The 23,825-nt window shown below is 41.0% G+C and overlaps 1 protein-coding gene across 1 annotated transcript in view; it reads left to right on the plus strand.

The window, feature by feature from the left end:
* Positions 1-23,825, plus strand: part of LOC126095496 (furin-like protease 2) — a 707,292-nt gene that overhangs the window by 649,428 nt on the left and 34,039 nt on the right. Inside the window, exon 19 of the mRNA XM_049910285.1 lies at positions 20,219-20,494. Within this exon, the coding sequence (XP_049766242.1) occupies positions 20,219-20,494 (276 nt within the window). The remainder of the gene's footprint in view (positions 1-20,218; positions 20,495-23,825) is intronic.

Here is a 23,825-nt window from a genome sequence, read left to right on the forward strand (position 1 = left end):
ACCAAAATGCTCATGACGTTGCCGAAAAACTAGGCCATCAGCACAAGTTCGATGAAGTTACCAAAACGGTTGCAGAAGGTTCAGTTTCTTGTTTTAGAATGAGAAATCTTCCAATAAGCTTACAAAAGCCATCAGCAACTAGAGTCAACGGAGTTCTAGGTTTCAATAAAGCTTAAGTTGATTTTTTTTCTAATTTCGATGCCATTTTCGAAAAAAAAATATTTGCTAAGGAAGTGTTCGACATTTTTCAATTTTCATGGTACAGTTTTGCGTCTAACATTTCTAAGTCACACAGGGTGCCTTGAATTTTTCAATGGTGTCGATATTCCTCTGGTCTCCCTAATAGACCTATTAAAAATATGATTGAGAGTAATCGGTTTACACTTACTTGCTGAAGCCAGTCTCCATCGACAAAGTATCGCAGATTACTTAAGGTTATTTTCACAGAATTTTCGTATCAGCGCCCGGTCGTCTCTGGTGGCTCGTTGCATGGTTATGATGTAATTATGTTTTATTCCGTTGCTTCAGTGCCTTAGTTTCTGTGGAGGGAAAAACACGAAATATGCACGCAGTAAGCACATTGAATGTATATGGAGTATCGCTTCAGAAGCAACTGGATTCCTGATATTCTCTCAGGAAGGGAAAACTACGTATTAATCGACGGAAAATTATCAAGCAAAACAGAAGTGATATCTGTAACGGTCCCTTTGCAGTTCATAATCTGTATAAACCATTTTGGAGACAATTTGAGCATCCTTCTTCGATTGTTTCCTGATGGTGCTGTCATTTACTGACTAGTAAAGTCATCAGAAGGTCACAACTGAAATCAGAATAACTTATATACGATATTTGTATAGTGCGAAACCTTGCAATTGTCTCTGAACATCGAAAAGTGTGAGGTAATCCAGAAGAGTACCATACAAAAATAAAACAGTAAAATTTCAGTTACACAATAAATCATGCAAATTTAGAGGTTGTCAATTCAACTAAATATCTAGGAAGTACAGTAACTGAAAACTTAAATTGGAACGATCAGATAGAGCAATTTCTCGGTAAAGTAAACCAAAGACAGTGTTTTAGTGGCTGAACACTTGGAAAATTCAACAGATTTGGTAATGAGACTGGTCCATTACGCCTGTTCATCCTCTGTTAGGTGTACTGTGGTGTGGAATAGAATCCTTACCAGATGTGGCTCAAGGAGAACATTGGAAGAATTTAAAGAAGGGTAGCTCGTGTTGCATTATCGCGAAACAGGGAAGAGCTAATATGGCAATCAATAAAACAGTTGTGCGTTTCGCTGCGGCGATATCTTTTCACGAGATTTCAATCAACAACTAACTCCTCTGAATGTGAAAGGATTTGGAAAAGCCTCTGCCTGGAACTTGAGTGTGAACTATGGAGTAGTCCTGTAGGTAGCGCAGTTTAGGAATGTATCTCCAAGGGATATACGGGGTGAACAACCTAAAACGTGCACCGCAAATATTGCAGAAATGAAAGTGCTGTTGATGTGAGGTTTTCACAAAATGAATAGGTAGTCACGGACTCGTATTGTTAACCAATCAACAGATTGTAATGACACTTATAGATTGTACTTTCTGTGAAAACTTACACATTTTAAGTTAAACAATAGCTATTAACATTAACAAACTAAAATTAGTGTAAGTTTGATTGTCAGTGGAACTAGTTTTAAGATTCCAAATCGACACTTTTACAATACCTGTGCTCTCACAAATTAAAGAACAACACATTTGGATACCATATATATATAGATTCTGACCAGGAACGGGACAAGTGACAACCACAGACTGCGTTCAAATGACCACCGGCAGCAGCACTACACACCTCCGGTCTGGTATGAAACGACTGTAGCATACGTGCTAGCATTTCAGCAGAGACGATCATATAGGCTGCAGTAATACGTCGTTGCGTATCATTGGGTGTAGTTGGTATGTCGTTGTAGACAGCGTCTTTCACCTTTTCCACAATAAAATCCTAAAGGCCTAAAATTCAGGAAATGGGCCGGCCAAGGTTCAAGTCCTCTGCGTGCTATTCACCGATTTGGAAACTTTTCGTGAAGACATACTGCAGTACTTTTTAAACTATAGGCTGGACAGCCATCATGTAGGAACCTCAGGTTCGTCCTAGTGTGTAGTTCACCATCCCGCACTACATGCTTACACTCCGTGGATGCTGATGCTCCACCTGATGAATCCAAAGCAGATTTAGAACAGGCCAAGAGAGCATGTTTCGATGGTTTACCTGGCCATGATTGAAAAATGTGATTTTTCGCTAAACGAGATACATCATACATCTGCAGCACCACTCTAAGTGCCCATATATAGAGGTTAACACGATTCTCACAATCATTAGCATGCAGCTTTTGTGGAGAGAGATGTGATAGGTATGGAATTTATGTCGAGGATGAATGTGTTTGGACGCTTCACCATAGGATAGCGCGGGAGCGGAACATCTACATAATTAGCATGAACATTAATTTCCTTTTCTTCTGTCATCACTTATTTCCCTCTGTTACGTTGTCTTGGTGTTACATTACGGCTTTAATGTAAAAGATTGAAGATGTTGATTAATAATTGGCAAGATGGTTGACGTCTATCGGGATATTTCGCCGCATACACAGTACAAGAAGGAACTGCTTTCTCCCTACAATCTTCATTCCATGTATATCCCGGCTTTTTCTGCATCTGTAAATCGCATCGTCCACTCACAATCTAGTGCTTGGAGCATAACTCACTAACTGAGTAACAACTTGCAGTACACTCACCCAACAGACAAGCACACTGCAAGCAAATACAACAACATCGTACCCAGCAGTTAAGCTGGTTGAATGGCACAAACTAGTGTCATGGGGAACCTTTTCAAAATTCTATATCTCGTAAATGAGTAGCACTAGAATCCTGCAGTAAACGACAATGACGTTCTAATTTACTCAACTTATAGTTAGTTAATGTCAATAGGAATTCTTCCATTTAGAAACATGTATTTTGCACAAAAAATACACTTTCTACGATTATTACAGCCTCTTTACTGCTTAGCAGTAGGAACCCCTGACTACCAATCCATTCTGTGAAAACAGCACGTCAACAGCACTTTCGATTACTTTCCATTACCACAGTATTTGCGGTTCAAGTCCTAGGTGATTTACCCTGTGTAGCCAAAACTTCTCTAGTCAGTCGACCTGGACAGCTTCATCTAACCATGGCTGCAGGTGTATGTCACGTGAGCAACGTCCGCCAGTTTGAAGATATTAGTGTTTCGTACGTCTAGTTAGGATTATTGCAGCTAGGCAAGTTATGCGACCACTGTATACCATTTCATCGGCTTCAGAATGTGTGCGCATTCCAGTACCTCGCAACACAATTAAAGTACCTGTCATCTCATCATAATCGTACCACTACGTCTCTCTTAGTATCCCAGCAGTACCTACAGAGAAAATAAAATGTTCATCAGTCTCATTCTACACTGTTGCTGAGTGGCTATGTAACAGACTACTCTGCTCTCTAAGCTGAATTCAGTGTTCCGTTAGATTCAAAACGTTAAAAGCACGTCCGTTTGTCATCGTTACAGTGTTTCAGTCAGTAACTAATATATATGGCCATTTCTCTCCGCCAGTGGAAGAAATTTACTCTTCTAACACCAGTGCGGCATTTCTTCCGTTTGTCAGTCAACAAATTTTTTCTCCTGTCTCCCATACTCACGTTGTACCACATACCGCTTTTTTCCCTACTCCAAGTATTTTCTCGCGTCTAATGCTGCTATGCTCTTGTTCTGATTTTCACGAAGAAGTATGAAATGTTTTTATTTCTGCTATAGCTAACTGATGTTTTCAAGATTTATATAATTTATATTTCTTGCGTTGGACTTCATGCAATATGAAAGAACTTCTATATTGCAAAGGAAGGGAATTAGGTGCTCATCGATGACAAAATCGTAAGAGAGGGACAAGAAACTACATTCGGGACTTTATGCTTAAGAATTTCAGCCCCGCATTCGTGTGAAATGTATACAGAAGTGTTGATAAATCTAAACCTAGTGGTGAAGACGTAGATCTCAGCCGGCATCAGGCGGAATTCGAGCCAAGTGACTTACTACTGATCCGTCTTGCTCAATCCCTTGTGTAATTTGGTTCATAATGAACGTAATGGAGAAATGAATTAAGGCTTGCTAGATGTAAATGATGGTTTTATACCGCTAGTGATGCAAGAATGGATAAATCAACAGATTGAAATATTAAAAGAAATAAATAATTACTTGAAAAATAAAATTTACACTCTGATAACCAGTAATCGGAAACTTTTTGAAGATACAGAACTTCTGTGCCTATACAAAAAATCCTTAAAACAGGAATTACAGGAAGCCTATTTTCACTTTTCTTCGTGTAATATTGTTTTTTTATCTCTCGCTTCCTTTTTTTCTTCGTAGATATGGATCATACATATATGTCCGTTTTACATAATTTTGTACCTTGAGTAACTAGATAATAACCATAACTACATTACTCTCTTTCCTTGGATTTAACTACCTCATAAAAGGAACCCTTACTAGTTAATTTCTATCATCTACCTAGAATTCAGTTTGATATTGTTCTAAACATTCTTACTTCTTTCACTGCTAATTACGTAAAATACTAAAAAATGCAGATGTTACGGTTTGTCTCAGAAGAACGATCAACTATCCTAAACCATATTTCCTATGTAAGAACAATATTAATTTTACAGCTACCTCATCAAAAATACATGAAACACAATAAACAAACCCTCATCTTTCCTACTTGCTTTAATGCAATTAATAACAGATAATAGCTTCTCCTGGGCTGACTTATGCGTCGTTAATCGATTATCGATAAAAAATTTCCTTCGGATACTTATTCCTCATCAGAAAGGACTTCAGGGTTGACAGTATCTGACGTTCCTCAGTTCTAAGCCATTAGCATGACTGATGACATTGTCGATAACTGTCATAAGATACTTACATGTAGTGCGTTGCATCGCAGTGTGGCTAACTACATCGACCTAATTTTGCTACGTTTACACAAAACTGCAAGCAATGCGTAACACGTGCAATGATACCAGGATGGGGACTTTTAAAGTGAGTTACATAAAACTGTTCAAAACGGAGAATATCCGAAAACCAATCACTGAAACATTTATATAGGTGTAACTAAATATCTCATGTTTCTATGTTGATAACAAAATTCGCAGTTGCTGGTAATCTACTTGCTAGCGTTTTTTCAGCGAAATGATTTAATTTCACACATTTCCAAGCACAGACAGTTCTTTAAGGTCTTGTTTATGACGACTACTTTCCCTTCGTTGACCGATCACAATCGCTATCCACAGTTGAATAAGATACATATATAAGCTCCAAAAATTGACTCTGTTAATAAGGTCCGAAAAGCTACAGTCACCGATTCTAATACATTCTACGGTATTTTTTTATAAAGTAATAGTTTGTAAGGTACTTCGTCTTTACTGTACTTGAACTCTGCCATTCGCCTACTCCGTTGTTTTTTAAGCTGTCTGATTATTTCGCCTGCCGGTGCACTAATTTGGAAAATGAATTTAATTATAAGGTCGCGAAATAATTCTCGCCGTGAAGCAGCATTGTGTCAATAGCAATATACACAAGTGGAAACTATGCTACAGAATATTAACAAAGTAATGGTAATATTTAACACCAGACTTGATACAACAACGAGAAGAGGCGCGTATTTTCAGGAGTGAATGGGCCGTCTTGTATACTGCATTTGGGGATGATGGGAAGAAATTGTTATTATTATGAAAGTCATGTATGACAGGAAAGGTAGACGCACATATTTTCTTAGATTTATCTTTCTTTGTGGCCTGGTCGCTAAGAATATCGGTTATGTTGGAAATAAGAATCAGATAAAAATTAAAACAAAAGGAATCAGACTTCGTTAGAAAAAGATAAATGATGAATATTGTAGGTATTATGGTCGCAGCAAATAACCGAATGAAAAGAAATGAGGAGGGTATCCACAAAGGAATAAAAGGGCATGTTCACCAGCTTCTATTTTTGTACTACCCCACCGCGAAGATCACCGCTGCTATCTGTACCCAACTCCCATAAATAGTAACAACGGTCAAGGAGAATATGTTATTAGGCTTTCATAAATAATGATAAACGCGGAAATTTCGTTTTGACTTAAACTGGTGCTTAAATAAACTTCCGTAATAAGTACAAGATTTCAAATATATATCTACATTTTCAGGTTTAAAATGTACGTCTACATTTTAAGACGAACTAGAACAGAACCGAAAACTGCTACTAAAGCTAATAATTGAAAAGCATAATTATATCATTGTCTCCCAGGATCTATCAGTGATCTTACTTGTTTTTGATTGACCAGTCGATATCTGGAAAATATTTTACATTTTGATTTATCAAGAAATATTGAAAAAATATCTGCACAACTCTTATATTTCTATGTACCGGAACTGCCCAGTACCTTTAAGGAAAAGATAGTAATTTCTCGTTTAGGCCAATTGCGAAGCTGGGTCTGATTCAGCTATGTGTTAGAAATTCTTTATTTAAATTAGAATATTTTATATGTCTGTTGTTTTCCCTTACACCTGTTGCTGGTAGGTCACAAGGAGGCGGAGTCTGAGAGGTGTGTAACTATGTCTTGAACTCTCTTCGGTGTTGTTAAAAGCGCTGGGAGGTTTGAGTAGATATAGACTGAGTTACTGAATTCCTCGGGAATAGCACTTTTGGTAACATAGAAAAGTAGGGAGATGGTGTGTGTAAATATTTGTAGTTTTCCCCTAATGATATGAAGGTTCGGTAGGAATTACTTTTAAAGCATTCATTATGTTCTATGTTTATATAGATTTGCGAGATGTCTGTCAGTCCATGATGGGGCAGAACCTAAAAAGACTCAATGGACAAACTGGAATGACTAATGATTTAAAGTTTCTTATCAAAATCGGCAAGTCATTCATTAACTGATTTGATTTGCTACAAACACCAAGATAACGGACTGATTGCACATTAAGGTTAAGCAAAATTTCATGAACATTTACGTTTTTTGCAAAATAACAAACAACCAGACTTATAATACTTTGGTTACAACAACTTGCAGGGTTAGTAACTAGTCGGATATGAGATTTATTTCGCTGTATCATCTTTATGATCACCTGCAATGGTTACATTTTATAAAATGTCACGATTAAGTTTTAAGGTTACTTATTAATAAACGATACTGCTGTATGCAAGAGATAACAGGTAACGTAGTTGGTATTGTCGGGAATATGGTATGGTGAAATGATGACAATGAGATTATCTTGTAATAACTGCTCTCCAGTGTACGACACATACTAGGAGGATCAACTGCTTTGGAATTAGTTACAGTAAATAAGGGAAAATTTCGTACCAAGGGACAATTAGTGCTCCAAAGAAAGCCACGACTGTGCTGCCATGAAAACGTTCTCTCTCGCAGTTTTATTAAATCATTAATAATTTTAAAACACCTTGTCCCTCTCAGCAATTTTCCTACTCCATTCGATATAATGTGGTCCCTGGAATTTTTACCATTTACTGCTGAATTTAATGGTGAAAGATATTGATGTGCACATTTATATGAAAACATGCATTAGCACATACATTAATTGGTAAGAAGAATCAACATGTTAATACTCTTTTTGGTACTGACGAGGTGATGCGGAAGTCGTAAAGTCACTAACTTTGCTCGATGCCCGTTATTAAAACCAGGCAATAACTTCGGCCAAGTGATTATTGATCCCTATAATTCAGTTATTGCTAGCAGAATTTCTCCCAATTAAGAAGTAATTTCTGGTGTATCACTATTTCTTAATGTACTGTTGACTCAGTATCGATATATTATATCATCATTATCTGCGTGAGGGCAGTTCATGTATCCTATTTCTGTAGTTTCCTACATTACAATCTATTGGCAACCGTGGCACAAATTCATTACGTTCTTTCTTTCTGCTATCACATTAAAACATTAAATCAGAAGTTGAGTGCTTTTCTAAGATTCTGCGAGTATAATTCTGATTAATTTACAGCCATCGGAAATGGCGCTCACTATGCAAAACCCTTATCCAGTTTAAAATTCAGTTGAAGAGAACTGGTAGTGTTTGGAAACCAATAATATAAACATTAATAAGACAATAATAACGGGGTTAAGTCAAAGTCAAATTATAATGACGGTTGGGCTTGTAAAAGAAGAAGAGGGATTAAAATGCAGACTGAAAAGAAGTGAATAAAATCTTTTCTGAACGAGAGGAACAGCTTACTTCAAATACAAATGTGTGGGTTCTGAACTCATATTGTGACAAGATTTTTCTCAAGTGTTGCCTTACAAGTAAAGTGAATATGGTAAATACTTCAGATATGAAGAAACTAGACGCTTTGCAATCGAAGCGTTAAAGAAGAGTGCTAAAGAACTGATTAGTTCGAGTAACTAACATGGAACAGAATCGTGACGTCGAGAAAGGAATAGATTGACAGGATACATTAAGAAGCAGCCACAGTTAGGTAGTTTGATCAGTGGGGAAAGCGAAATCCAGTAAAGGTCTCAAGTCTTTAAATAGTATTCACATTCAAATTGACATAGACTGAAGTAATTATGCATAGACGAAGGCGTTGAGACAGGATAGATTACCGGAGAGAGCTGTATCAAATAAGTCTTCTAACTGAATGCTACACCACTCTACAACAGCATATGACTGCAGCTTCTGTTACTAAATGATGTAAATTTTTGTGACATAGATGTCACATTACATACTGATAAATTCGCTACATCGATTTGTACATACTGCGCAGCAGTCGTTTAAACGACAGCACTTCCTGCCACCATTTTTGGTTTTCCATTTGAGTTATCACTCTTCCGACTGGTTGGTCGGCCAACCAAGAATTCCTCTCCACCACTAACATTTTCATGTCAAAGTACCTTTTCCGCCATACGTCTACGATTATTTGTTGAATACGTTCTACTCCCTGACTTCCCCTAAGGCTTTTCACATCTACATCTTCCTCTACTAGTATGGCGGATTTTTTCGGAATGTCTTGAGCAGGTCCTATCGCTCGCGCCCTTCTTCTTGTCAGTATTTTTCATAAATTCTGTTCTTCGCCCATTCTTCTCAGAACCTTATTCCTTATCTTACCAGTTCACTTAATTTTCAAAATTCTCGTGCGCCCTGCAACACAAATCCTTTGATTCACTTCCGTTCCGGTTCTCCCAATCGATAACACTACCATGAAATTTTTGGCTCCAAAAGTGCATTGTAAGATATAGTTTCCTCTACTTATGGCCTATGTTTGATACCAGTAGACTTCTCTCGCACATGAAATCCACCTTTGCCAGTGCTAGATTGAACTCCTCCTTGCTACTTCTACAATGGGCTATTTTGCTTCCCAGGTAGCAGAATTTTAACTTCGTGATCGCCAGTTTTTATGTTAAGTACCTCCCTGTTCTAATTTCTGCCACTTCTAATTATTTTTGTTTCTTTTCGGTTTATTCTCTATTAGTATACTGTACATATTACAGTGGTTCATTCCATTCAATAGATCCCAGAGGATAGCAATGTAATCAGCAAATGTTTTCGATGATATCTTTTTACCTTGAAATTTAATGTCACTCTTGGACCTTTTCGTTGTTCCTCTTTCTTATGTTTCTTTCTTTTTTTTTTACAGCCGTATTGACCAACTAGGATCACGGTAGCAACTTCATTCCTCTTCTTCCTTTGTTGCTTCCTATTTTTCAGTATTCCCTCATTTTCTTCCCATGAAGTCTCTTCCTTTCTTCTGTCCATGTTGTTCCCAATTTTTTTATTTCCTCTGCTTTGAAAGCCTTCCAAATTTAGTCTTTTATTTTTAAAACGGTTTCTTTCTACTATTTCTGATTCTTTGATGTTGTTTATTTCTAGATCTTTCCTTACTTATGTAATCCATGCTATTGCCGATTTCTTCTTCCAGAAATATAGGAGTATTTGTTTTGTTAGTCTACACTCCTGGAAATGGAAAAAAGAACACATTGACAACGGTGTGTCAGACCCACCATACTTGCTCCGGACACTGCGAGAGGGCTGTACAAGCAATGATCACACGCACGGCACAGCGGACACACCAGGAACCGCGGTGTTGGCCGTCGAATGGCGCTAGCTGCGCAGCATTTGTGCACCGCCGCCGTCAGTGTCAGCCAGTTTGCCGTGGCATACGGAGCTCCATCGCAGTCTTTAACACTGGTAGCATGCCGCGACAGCGTGGACGTGAACCGTATGTGCAGTTGACGGAATTTGAGTGAGGGGCATGCGGGAGGCCGGGTGGACGTACCGCCAAATTGCTCAACACGTGGGGCGTGGGTGTCCACAGTACATCGATGTTGTCGCAGTGGTCGGCGGAAGGTGTACGTGCCCGTCGACCTGGGACCGGACCGCAGCGACGCACGGATGCACGCCAAGACCGTAGGATCCTACGCAGTGCCGTAGGGGACGGCACCGCCACTTCCCAGCAAATTAGGGACACTATTGCTCCTGGGGTATCGGCGAGGACCATGCGCAACCGTCTCCATGAAGCTGGGCTACGGTCCCGCACACCGTTAGGCCGTCTTCCGCTCACGCCCCAACATCGTGCAGCCCGCCTCCAGTGGTGTCGCGACAGGCGTGAATGGAGGGACGAATGGAGACGTGTCGTCTTCAGCGATGAGAGTCGCTTCTGCCTTGGTGCCAATGATGGTCGTATGCGTGTTTGGCGCCGTGCAAAGTGAGCGCCGCAATCAGGTCTGCATACGACCGAGGCACACAGGGCCAACACCCGGCATCATGGTGTGGGGAGCGATCTCCTACACTGCCCGTACACTACTGGTGATTGTCGAGGGGACACAATAGTGCACGGTACATCCAAACCGTCATCGAACCCATCGTTCTACCATTCCTAGACTGGCAAGGGAACTTGCTGTTCCAACAGGACAATGCACGTCCGCATGTATCCCGTGCCACCCAACGTGCTCTAGAAGGTGTAAGTCAACTACCCTGGCCAGCAAGATCTCCGGATCTGTCCCCCATTGAGCATGTTTGGGACTGGATGAAGCGTCGTCTCACGCGGTCTGCTTGTCCAGCACGAACGCTGGTCCAACTGAGGCGCCAGGTGGAAATGGCATGGCAAGCCGTTCCACAGGACTACATCCAGCATCTCTACGATTGTCTCCATGGGAGAATAGCAGCCTGCATTGCTGCGAAAGGTGGATATACACTGTACTAGTGCCGACATTGTGCATGCTCTGTTGCCTGTGTCTATGTGCCTGTGGTTCTGTCAGTGTGATCATGTGATGTATCTGACCCCAGGAATGTGTCAATAAAGTTTCCCCTTCCTGGGACAATGAATTCACGGTGTTCTTATTTCAATTTCCAGGAGTGTATTTCCATCCATTAGGTAGAGGTGTAGGAAAAAGGTTAATCTTCGTTTGGCCATTACTTAAGATACTTTCTCTATATTTTTCTAGATCAGCTCATTACTTCTTATTCCCAACCATCTGCAGTTTTTATTTCACCCATAATTTTTTTAATAATGTTTCTTTCCAGTACCTCTAGTCTGTCCATCTTACAGTTCATCGCTAGGCATTCGGATCTATATTAACATTCTGGTCGTACCACTGTGGTGTAGTGTTTTAGTTTTGTTTTTCTAGATATACATTTCTTGTTGTAAATATTTTTGGTCAACCATAAGCTCTTTCCATTTTGTTAATTCTTACATCGATCGCGGATTTTTCTAGTCCATTCTGCTGTATAAGCTCTCCAAGATAATTAAATTTTTTTACTCGCTCTGTTTTACCTATTTATGTTTCTATGAATTTTGGCGCATTTTTTATATTTGTCATGAATTTTGTTTTTTCAGCTGAAATTTTCAGAACAGTTCTGTTTGCTGTTTTTCCAGAAAGTTTATCTGAATAACAGCTTATGTGATACCTGATTTTTTTTAAATTTCCGTTACTGCTTCTTCGATATATACATTGAACGAAAGGGCGAAGGGCAATATGAATGTCTTATACCATTTTTCTACGAGCACTTCGTTCTTGGCCGTCCAGTATTTTTGTTCCCTCTTGGTTCTTCTACATATTGTATATTACCCGTTCCTTGCTATAGCTTACTGCTATTTTTCTCAGAATTTCAAACACCTTGCACCGTTTCTTATTGTAGAACGCTTTTCTAGGTCGGTAAATCCTATTAGCATCCCTGCAGTCTTATTCACATCAAGCTCAACGTCAAAAGTGCCATTCCGAAGCCTTTATCCTCCCCAGAGCTAAACTCGTTGTCTTTTAACGTATCCTAATTTTACTTCTCCATTCTCCTGTATATTATTCTTGTCAGCAGCTCGGTTGCATGAGCTATAAAGATGATACTGCCATAGTTCACGCACTTATCTGCCCTTGTTACCTTCGTAATAGTGTGGATGATATTTTCCGAATGTCTTATGTTACGTCAACAGAATGATAGATTCTACACACCAACATGAATAGTGGTTTTGTTGGCGCTTCAGCCATTGACTTAAGGAATTCAGACTTAATGTTACCTACCCCTTCTGGCTTATTTGATATAAATTCTACAAGGGGTCTTTTAATTTCTGCCTCTTATACTGATTTCCCTTTGTCTTCCATATCGATCGCAATTTGTTCCTCCACCACATAATGAAACAATTGCTTCCTTTCGTAGAGGGTTTGAGTGTACTCTCCCCATCAGACCGCTATATCTTCTGCATGCAACAGCGGAATTCCCTTTGCAATATTAATGTTAACACCCTTAATTTTAATTTCACTGCCGTTTTTCTGACTTACCTACTTTTAGATTCGATCGAGCCGACGATCATTTCTTTTTCGGTTTCTACGCATCTTCCTTACAGCCATTTGGCCTTGGCTGCTCTATGTATCCTATTTATTTCATTCCTGAGTGATTTATTGTGCTCCATTCCTGTTTTTCTCTTTTCTGACTTCCGTCGATCGGTTGACGTGTTTTCTCCACTTACCCAATGTACCTACGTTTGTCTGTCTAAACACCTGTGATCTTTTTTTAGAGGTGTCCTTCCATGCTAATACCTCACTACCATTTACTGAAACTTCAATCTACTCTTCACCTGCACTTGCACTTGAGTCCAAATATGCACCTCGGTTAGTCCTACAATCAAATACCTAATCTCTGAAATTCTTTCTGACCATGACGGAATCGTCCGTAGTCATCGGGTCATTTCCAAGAATGCCTAATCCTACTGTGATTCTTGATAATTTCACCTACTGTAATTCCGGAAAAGAGTATTCACTAGTAACATTTGAAAATTATACCAGAAATCAAATCGTCATTCTCGTTTCTCATTCCTGCTGCCAAACCTATATTCGCCCATACTCCTTTCCACGGCTCTTTCCTTTAAAACCGCGTTCCAGTGCCCCATGAGTTTTATATTATTATCTCCATTTACATAATGCATTACCCGTTCAGAATTCTCTGTCTCTGTCTCTTCACAGCCGGCCGCAGTGGCCGAGCGCTTCTAGGCACTTCAGTCCGGAACCGCGCTGTTGCTACGGTCGCAGGTTCGAATCCTGCCTTGGACAAGGATGTGTGTGTCCTTCGGTTAGTTAGGTTTAATTAGTTCTAAGTCTAGGGGACTGATGACCTCAGATGTTAAGTACCGCAGTGCTTAGAGCCATTTGAACCAACCTTTGTCTCCTCGCTTATAGTTTGCGGCTTTTTCATGTACACCTGAACGAACGTGGTCCGCGTTGGTTTGCTGTCGAATCTGACGAGAATAACCCTACCACAGAACTCTTCACGGTGACACTCTCTGCCCTATTTCCTGTTCATATCCAATCCTATTATCGTTAAATCCAAGCTCCGACTCGTAGAATCTTATTCCGTCGTTGGTTATTCCATCTCCTTCTCATGGTTAACCCCACTTTCGCAGTCCCCTCCTGGATATCCTAAAGCGGGCAAATCCAGAATCTTTTGGCAATGGAGTAATGACCTTGATGCTTTTTCAGGTAGAGGCCCCATGGATATACATTTTGTGTCAGTAATGCAGAGGTTTCCATTGCCTTCCTGCATCCCCATGTCATTTATCACTGCTGATGCTTTCGCATTTTAGGGGCTGATTCCTAACCCGAGAGCAAGATAGTGTACTGAAATACTGTCCGCTCCTCCGTTCTCTTTACCAAGGACATTGGCAGTCTTCGGTCACCATATAATTATTAATTTGTATATTAACAGTCCTCAGTATTTTTTCGTTGTACTATGCGGGGTGTTTCTGGAAGAACAGTAAATTTTTTAACACGTGGCAGAAATTACTAAGTCTAAAAAAGGCATACCATACAGTACGTGTCCAATTATTAATCCTTCAGGAGATAAACCTGATAGAAAGTTATCGAAACTCATGACAGAATGTGTTAAACAACGGTAAACGATTCGGGTCAGTGTAGATTTTCATTAGTCCCTCCTAAAATGTAAATACACTCTAATTCTCCTCGAAAAAGCAGGCGTAGCTTTTCTGAAGTCATCTTGACGATATCTGCAATCGCAGAAATGTTAATAATTCTAACCAGTCGTTATGTTGTGCTTAATTTTTCTGTAGTATCACTGAAGGCAAAAAACTCAATTGCGAGGCTGGAGACGTTAGTGTCTAAGAAGCATGACCATATTATGGGGAATGTTAGTTTCAGACGATGTGTCATTTGACTACTAGAACGAGCAGGGGGCGTGTCTTGTTGACATAATGTGGCCATCCCTACAGCGAAAGGAACCTGTTAGAATACTGTTGGACGGTGCGTTACAAAATCTGATCCCAAATAGCATATTAGGGTGCTCAGAGCCTGTAAATATGTGCGGCATGCTTTAATGAAATGAAAAGAAATGTTGTCTGGCTTGGACCTCCCGTCGAGTAGTCCAGTCGCTTGGTGTAACTTTTTTTAATTGACGCCAATTTGGTGGCTTGCGTGTCAGTTAGGATGATATGATTGCAAAGACAACACGACACCCAGTCCTCGAGCAGAGAAAATCTGTGACGTAGCCGGTAATCGAACCCAGGCCCTTTGCATGGCATATTGCAATGCTGACCACTCAGCTTTAATGATATACTAGAAACAATCAACAAATATCAAGTATAAACACTGTTGAATAATTCAACTATGTAAACTCATGCACAGCCACAGAAGTGGATCTACAAAACGTAATCATTCTACTTCCTCTTCCCATCATTTTGCCATGTATCCACAGCGCTATTTCCGATGCGGCAGTGTTAGTAGTAGTGGTTAGTCAGATGGCTTTCATGACGTCACCATTCCCATTTGGACAGATTTTTCTGTCCATATTCCTGTTTGTAGTGTTATATCATGTCCAAGTGTGAGCAAATTCTACAGATTTTTGCCTAGCTAGTGTCTGAGAAGACAACTGAATGAATTACGTAACTGAATGTGGAAAACTGTCTAAAAATCATTTCTAGGCTATCGGACACGAATGACCCTTATCATTAAGCCAACGAGCGGCTTATATCAGGGACCAGCACGCCTTCCTGTGTCCCGTAAACGGGTTCTTCAACTTTCTTGGTCGTCTGTATGGGTCAGCAAAAAAGGTGGTATAATCAATAAACTAATCAATAGAAATCAGAGTACCAACATGCGAAATAAAAAATTATTCCTTAGGTTAGAGTGTCTCGGGAAAACACAAAAAGACCTTCAGTGTCAAAGAGTGCAGGTGCAGAACGGGAAACATCGGTATAACAGTCGTAAGTTGTCGTAGCTGTGTCGGAAAAGTACCAGAAGCCCTAGCGCTAATGCAAAGCACTGATGCTCAAGCTGTTACAGGCACTGAAATCTGACTGAATCAGAAGATAAGTTCAGCCGAAATATTTGCGAAGGACCTAACAGTGTTTAAAAGAATATGTTAAACACAGTAGGTGGTGGTGTCTTTGTTGCTGTTAGAAGCAATTTATCTTTTAGCGAAATTGAAGTACGTGTAGTATGGCTGGAGATCGTTGTTGGAAAACGGAGCGAAATAATAAGTGGATTCCTTTGCCGACGTCCCAACTCAAATGATACAATTGCTGAAAGGTTCAGACAAAATTTCAGTCTGGTTTCAAACACGTACCCAACTCATACAGTTATAGCTGGTGGTGACTTCTATTTAACGATGATGTGTTGGCGAAAATACATGTTTGAATCCAGCGGAAGGTAGAAAATATTGACCAAAATTGTGCTAAACGCATTCTCTGAAAATTATTTCGAGCAGTTAGTCCACGAGCCCAATCGAACAGTAAACGATTGCAGAAACACACTTAACCTCTTAGCAACAAATAATCCTGGGTTAATAATGAGCATCAAAACGGATACACTGATTAGCGAACACAGGGTTGCCGTAGCGGGACTGAATATTGTATAAGGGGTGTTCAAAAAGAAACGAGTTGGAGTCTGGAATGCTCAAAGCGGTGACCGGAGGGTAATATCATGGCGTGTTTAACGAGGTGTGGTTCCGACCAGAGCGTGGAAGTTCACAGCCCGCCGCTAGAGGGCACGCGAGCACGTCACGTGACTATACAGAGCTGGCATCAGCATGCAACAATCGTCCGACGTTGCCAATCGCATTGCAAACTGACATGGGGGCGTTAACAGAAGAGCAGTGTCCTGCAGCACGGGACAACAGTGAATGATCAGCGTTACTTGCAAACCTTGACCACCCTTCGGCAAGCGATCAAATCAAAACGACCGCCGGCCGTTGTGACCGAGTGGTTATAGGCGCTTCAGTCTGGAGCCACGTGACCGCTACGGTCACAGGATCGGATCCTGCCTCGGGCATGGATGTATGTGATGTCCTTAGGTTAGTTAGGTTTAAGTAGTTCTAAGTTCTAGGGGACTGATGACCTCAGCAGTTAAGTCCCATAGTGCTCAGAGCCATTTGAACCGTTTTCAAAACGACCTGGCATTCTCACCCATGGGGTCATTATGCTCCACGACAATGCAAAGCCTCATACGGCCAACACATTGGCGGCATTCACGCAAAAATTCAAATGGGAGGATCTCGGCCACCCTCCATTTAGCCCGTACCTCTCTCCCTGTGATTATGCAATTTTTGGTCTCCTGGAAAAGCCTCTGATTGCAAGCGATTCACCTCTGCCGACGTCGTCCAGCTGTACGTGCGGAACTGATTAACATTGCAGCCCCGGGAATTTTATGAGACAGCCATTGACCACCTTGTCACAGTGGGACAAGTATCTAAACAGCCAGGGTCAGTACTTCTAACCTACAGGTAATGGTTTCTGTAACTATGCCTCCGGCTCGTTTCTTTTTGAGCGCCCCTTATATCTCCCAGATTCTCCAAAAATAAACGAATTCAAGAGAGCAGATAAAAATTCACTTGACGCCTTCCCGAGAGACTATCACCACTCCTTCAAGTTAACAGTGTATGGGTAAGTGTAGACGAGATGTGGCTTAAATTCTAAACGTAGTATCCACAGCAATTGATTAATTTATACTAAATTAATTAACAAACGACGGAGCTGCTCCCCTCAAGTACACAAAACGGATCAGAATACTGTTGCAGAAACAACGAAAAAAGCTTTCGAAATTCAAACGAACGCAAAATCTTTAAGACTGACGAACTTTTACAGAAGCTTGACATTTAGAGTAGACTTTAATGTGAGAAATTTACAGTAGTTACCAAAGCAAAATCTGGCAGATAATCGAAAGAGATTCTGGTAGTAAAGTATGCTGGGGGCAAACAAAATTAATGCTTTCTCTGCGTAATAGCGATGGAAGTACTATCGATGAGACTAATGCTAAAGCAGAGTTAATAAATGCAACCTTCCTAAATTCCTTCACGAAAGAAGAAGAAATAAATATTGCAGAATTTGAATTAAGAACAACTGCCAACATAAGTAATTTACAAGCAGATATCCTCGGAATAACGGAGCAACTTGAATTACTTAATGAAACCAAGACTTCCACTGCAGGCTCTATACCAGTTCCGTTCCTTTCAAAGTTTTCTGCTGCAATAGCTCCATACATAACAATCATATACAACCGTTCACGCGACGAAAGATCCGTACCCAAACACTGGAAAGTTGCACAGATCACACCAATATTTAAGAATGGCAGTGGGAATAATCAATTCAATTACAGGCCCATATCATTTACGTTGATATGCAGCAGGATTTTGGAACATACATTATGCATTATCTGGAAGAGAACGATCTATTTACAGTCATTTAATACGTATTTAGGAAACATCGTTATTGTTAAACACAATTAGCTGTTTCCCTACACGAAATTTTGGGTGCTATTGACAGAGGATTTCAAATTGAATCCGTATTTTTATATATCCAGAAAGCTTTTGACACTCTGTCAAGCGGCTTGTAGTCAAATTACGTGATTATGGAATATCGTCTGAGTTATGTGACTGGATTTGTGATTTCCTCTAAGAGAGACCACAGTTAGTAGTAACTAATGGAAAGTCATGGAGTGAAACACAAGAGGTTTCTGGCGTTCCCCAAGATAGTGTTATAGGGCCTCTGCTGTTCATTATCTACATAAAAGGTTTAGCAGACAATCTGAACCTCCGATTTATGTTGTTTGCTGATGATACTGTCGTTTATCGTCTAGCAAAGTGATTAGGAGATAAGAAAATTTTAAAACCATTTAGAAAGTATATCTGTATGGTGCGATAATAGCCAGTTGATCCTCGTAATGAAAAATGTGGGGTCATCCACATGAGTGCTAAAACGAATCCGATAATTGTCAACTACACAATAAATAAGTCATATCTAAAGGCTCTAAATTCAACTACACACCTAGAAATTATACTTACAAACAACTTAAATTGGAAATAACGCATAGAAAATGTTGTGGGGAAGGCAGAACACTTAGAAGATGCTACAGGTCTACTAAAGAGATTGCCTACACTACGCTTGTCCCTCCTCTTTTGGAGTACGGCTGTGTGGTTTGGGATCCTTAAAAGATAGGATTAACGAAGTACATCGAGAAAGTCCAATGAAGGGCAGCATGTTTTGTACTGTCGTGGAATAGGAGAGAATGTCAAGGAAAAGATACAAGATTTGGTGTGGACATGATTAAAACAAAGGCGTTTTCGCTGTGGCGGAATCAGTCACCAACTTTCTCCTGCGGATGCGAAAATATTTTGTTGACGCCGACATACATAGGGAGAAACGATCATCAAGATAAAATAAGCGAAATCAGATCTCGTGCGGCAAGATATTGATGTTCGTTTCTGCCACATGCTATTCGAAATAGGAGTAATAGAGAATTATTGTGAAGGTGGCTCGATAAAACCTCTGCCTGGCACTTAAGAGTGGTTTGCAGAGAATCCATGATGGTGCAGACGTAGATGTAACCAGCTGTAGCTCTATAACCAATAAAACTTGGACACACATTATACTGCATGATTTTTGAGTGTAAGTCTACAGTACAGCTTCCTAAAATATTTTCTGTTTCTCGTGAAATGCCCTGTACGTTTATCGCATCTTAATGTCTGACTTGTCTACATTGTAGTGAGGAGACGAGACGAGAGTTGCGACATAAACACTCTGAACTAGTCAGTACAGCAAGAAGAGTCTCAGAGTACTTCCATACAATTTAACTGCAACTTTATCCTGAAACTGAGTGACATATCTCATCAATGCTGTCAGTGCAAATCATTAGTGTATATTCGTATTAATGATTAATAGCAATAACATGGACGATAACCCTGATATGGCCGGCTTCGGTGGCCGAGCAGTTCTAGGCGCTACAGTCTGGAACCGCGCGACCACAACGGTCGCAGGTTCGAATCCTACCTCGGACATGGGTGTGTGTGATGTCCTTAGGTTAGTTAGATTTAAGTAGGTTTAAGTTCTAAGGGACTGATGATCTCATAAGTTAAGTCCCATAGTGCTCAGAGCCAATCCGTTCATGGACGTGTGAAGATAGCCACTATCAGAAATACATAAACAACCTAATTAAATATTTGTGGTGAAAGCAAACCCAATTTATCTACAATGTTCCAGCACAGGCAGTAGTATTCAAACCGTTCATGGCGTCACATCTTAGTTCTCAACTTGTGGCCCAGGAGTAATTTCTTCCGATCTTCAGTCACTTCCATAACTCAACTGCCTTTCCTTCTCTTCCTCATCATTCTGCAAGGGAAACGGAAACGAGAATAAAGTGTAACGACCACCTTGCTGCGACGTGCAGGCCCAGGTCCACTGCACTGCACTTCGTGCCCGTCGCGCGCCGAGCTGGACGTGGCTGCGGGACTGTGCGTGTCGTGCCTGGACGCGCAGTACTACGAGCCGCTGACGCAGCGCTGCCTGCGCTGCCACGCGACGTGCCGGACGTGTTCGGGTCCCGGCGCCGGCGGTTGCACGTCGTGCGCGTCGCCGCTGCGCCTGCAGCCCGCCACCGGCCGCTGCGTGCCCTGCTGCGCCAGAGAGCCGCGCGCTGACTGCTGCCCCTGCGACAACCGAACAGGTAGGCCACCAGCGACACTCTACGTCTGCCCGGTCTGACAAGGGAATGGTCAGACTGGTCATGCCGAAACATATATTGCTTTTTTTAGCACTGTTATTTAACTGTGCAAAAAGGTCCGTATGCAAAATTGTAGCTGTTGACATGAACTGGAAGTCACCTAAAAAAAATCACGAACATGGATGTGTTTCCTGCTTGGCGCTTGCAGTGACGGCTGGCCACCCCTGGAAATGGCCAGTCGCGAGCGTTGTGCGCATGGTCGGGAAGTGCGGCCGCCTTATCGCGGCGTTCACTAAAGTGGAATATCGCTGCAAGGTTTTGGTGGGAAGGGGAAACGAATATTCGTTTCTGTGGCATGCACGTCCTTTTAATTTCTGGTACATATTTCGAAACATACCGTCCTGAAACTGGTTAGAGATGTGAAAGATGTTCTGTACATGTTCATCTATACTCCGCAAGCCACTTTACGGTGACCATTCAATCTCCCCTGACAGGTGATGGCGAACCCTGTAAATGGTTAGCTGCTTGCCATGGAGATATACCACAGACGCCAAATGAAGCAATCAACAGAAAACACACGTGAAGACTATGTGTTGTGCGACATGGTTGTTAAACTTCTAGACGAGCATGTAAATGGCGCAGACATGTGGCTAGAAACAACTGAAAAACTCGATATTGCAGACTGCAGACGGCGAAGACACCGACGAAAGTTGCACTCATGAAGACTCTTCTAGTGATAGTGCCACGTACCATCATCAATTATCTCCTAAATTAACACCGGCAACTACAATTTCCTTATCAGACAAAGAAAAAGAGGTGACGTACTGATTGAACGAAAGTGGTAAGAAACGCCTACGTGTCAGTACTGTTCAAAATAAGTATCGCGTTGTCCGTTCTGAACGTGAATTGTATAGATGGAAAAAGGAAGTCCTGGACGACGTAAGAGTCGACTGGAAATTGCGACGGAGATAAATGCGCGACTTTTTGTGCTATTTACCAATGCCAGACAACAGTCATTTAGTGTCAGCAATACAACTTTGCGTAATTGGGCGTTAGAGATTGCCAACGCGATAGGCGCTAAAGAATTTACAGCTTCTCAAAGTTGGATTAGTCGCTTCAAAAGATCACATAAAATTGTGGCACGAAAAGTAACAAAATTTGTATCGAGAAACAGGTCGGAAAATGAAGTGACACAAATCGAAGTGATAGAACCTTTTCTTACGAATGCAAAAAAGTAAGATCGCTAGTTTTAGTGAATCGTACGTGTACGATGCAGATCAGTCAGGTTTTCAAAAAGAAATGCGTACGAAAAGAACACTGTCATTCAAAGGGGAAAAACATATTGAGGCGATTGCGCAGTCCACGACTTCACTCACCCATTCATACACTGTAATTATCATAATTAGTCTGGATGGTTCATTGCTGCCTAAACTATATGTGTGTCTTCAAGAAGCAACTGGACGTTTTGGACAACGTGTCAAAAGAACAATGTTCTACGCAAACAATCTTGCGGTAGACGCATCGAAGTCTGGAAAAATGGGAAAAGAAAACGTTAACACTTTTCATGCGTCATGCTTTTATTCCGATCTGCGGGAACAAATCTCTTCTCCTAGATTCGTGGTCAGTTCATAAAAGGTCTGATTCATTAAAGTTGTATTTCGAGCGCACCCTGACAAAGAAGCAGAGATACTTCAGACTCCACCCGGCACGATGAACGTAATCCAACCTTTAGACAGAGAATTTTCCCGTCAGTGGAAAGCATTTTACAGAAAACTAACAGAGAAAATTATTGTGTGCAGATCACTGCAATTTCCTGTCTATCACCGTGACAATATTCTCAAGCTGCAATCAGTAGTACATTACCAATTTTCCTCCCCACGGTTTCAGAATTTGATTAAATATGCGCGGCACTCCTGGAAATATACTGATACTAGGCCTGATTCATTCCTAACACCAGCCCAGTTTTGTCTGCGGACATCTAACAACGTCTGTAATTCGCAGGGTCGTTTTTGCTTGTATGTTCTTGGTGCACTAAAAACCTAGGTTTTGAACATAGTATCAATATTTCGCATTTTCGCGGTAATTACAAGAAATAAAATTTGGACGTGATCTAAATCGTAGATTTATTTGTATCTATTTCATTGCTATTTGGAAAGAATGTTGTACATAACATATCAGCCATAATTGTCAACGAATGTTTAATTATCATACGATCGCTTTCACTGGGGATCAGCTCTCTCACTGCTGTGGCAAGAGAGCGGCGCGTAGTTAACGCCACCTTGTCCCTAGATGGCGTTGGTAAAACGTAGCGAGAAAGGTCAGGGTTGTACAAGAGGCAGTTATAAGCGCGGAAACAATGCGACAATAATGTCTTACTTCATAAAATTGTTTACAGACTTCCAGGTCATGTCAGCAGCTAAAATTCTGCATACAGACTTCTTGCAATGTTAACTCACAGTGGTAAAAAAAGCAACACATGTTTCGACATGACAAGTCTCACCGTTCCCTTGTGAGAGGCAGTCGTTTAGTTGTAATTATTCGCACGCAAAATATAGTTACATAATTAATTTTTTGTTTGTGTGCCGATATACGTCCGCTGTCGTGATACACAATGAAATCCCTGCACGGCATACCATAGCATGATGCTGGAGGAGCCAAGAGCAGAAAAACTCAGGGCGCAGCCCATTGACTAGGAAGGGTATCATGAGGTAACTTTTTTTTGCATTTAAAATGGAATGCACCGGTAACGATCCACCCTGAGTTGGTGGAAGTGTAAAACACCAATGCCCTGTCATATATATATATATATATATATATATATATATATATATATATATATATATATATACACTGCTGGAAATTGAAATAAGAACACCGTGATTTCATTGTCCCAGGAAGGGGAAACTTTATTGACACATTCCTGGGGTCAGATACATCACATGATCACACTGACAGAACCACAGGCACATAGACACAGGCAACAGAGCATGCACAATGTCGGCACTAGTACAGTGTATATCCACCTTTCGCAGCAATGCAGGCTGCTATTCTCCCATGGAGACGATCGTAGAGATGCTGGATGTAGTCCTGTGGAACGGCTTGCCATGCCATTTCCACCTGGCGCCTCAGTTGGACCAGCGTTCGTGCTGGACGTGCAGACCGCGTGAGACGACGCTTCATCCAGTCCCAAACATGCTCAATGGGGGACAGATCCGGAGATCTTGCTGGCCAGGGTAGTTGACTTACACCTTCTAGAGCACGTTGGGTGGCACGGGATACATGCGGACGTGCATTGTCCTGTTGGAACAGCAAGTTCCCTTGCCGGTCTAGGAAT

Source organism: Schistocerca cancellata, chromosome 8 (assembly GCF_023864275.1).
Source record: "Schistocerca cancellata isolate TAMUIC-IGC-003103 chromosome 8, iqSchCanc2.1, whole genome shotgun sequence".
NCBI lineage: Eukaryota > Metazoa > Arthropoda > Insecta > Orthoptera > Acrididae > Schistocerca > Schistocerca cancellata.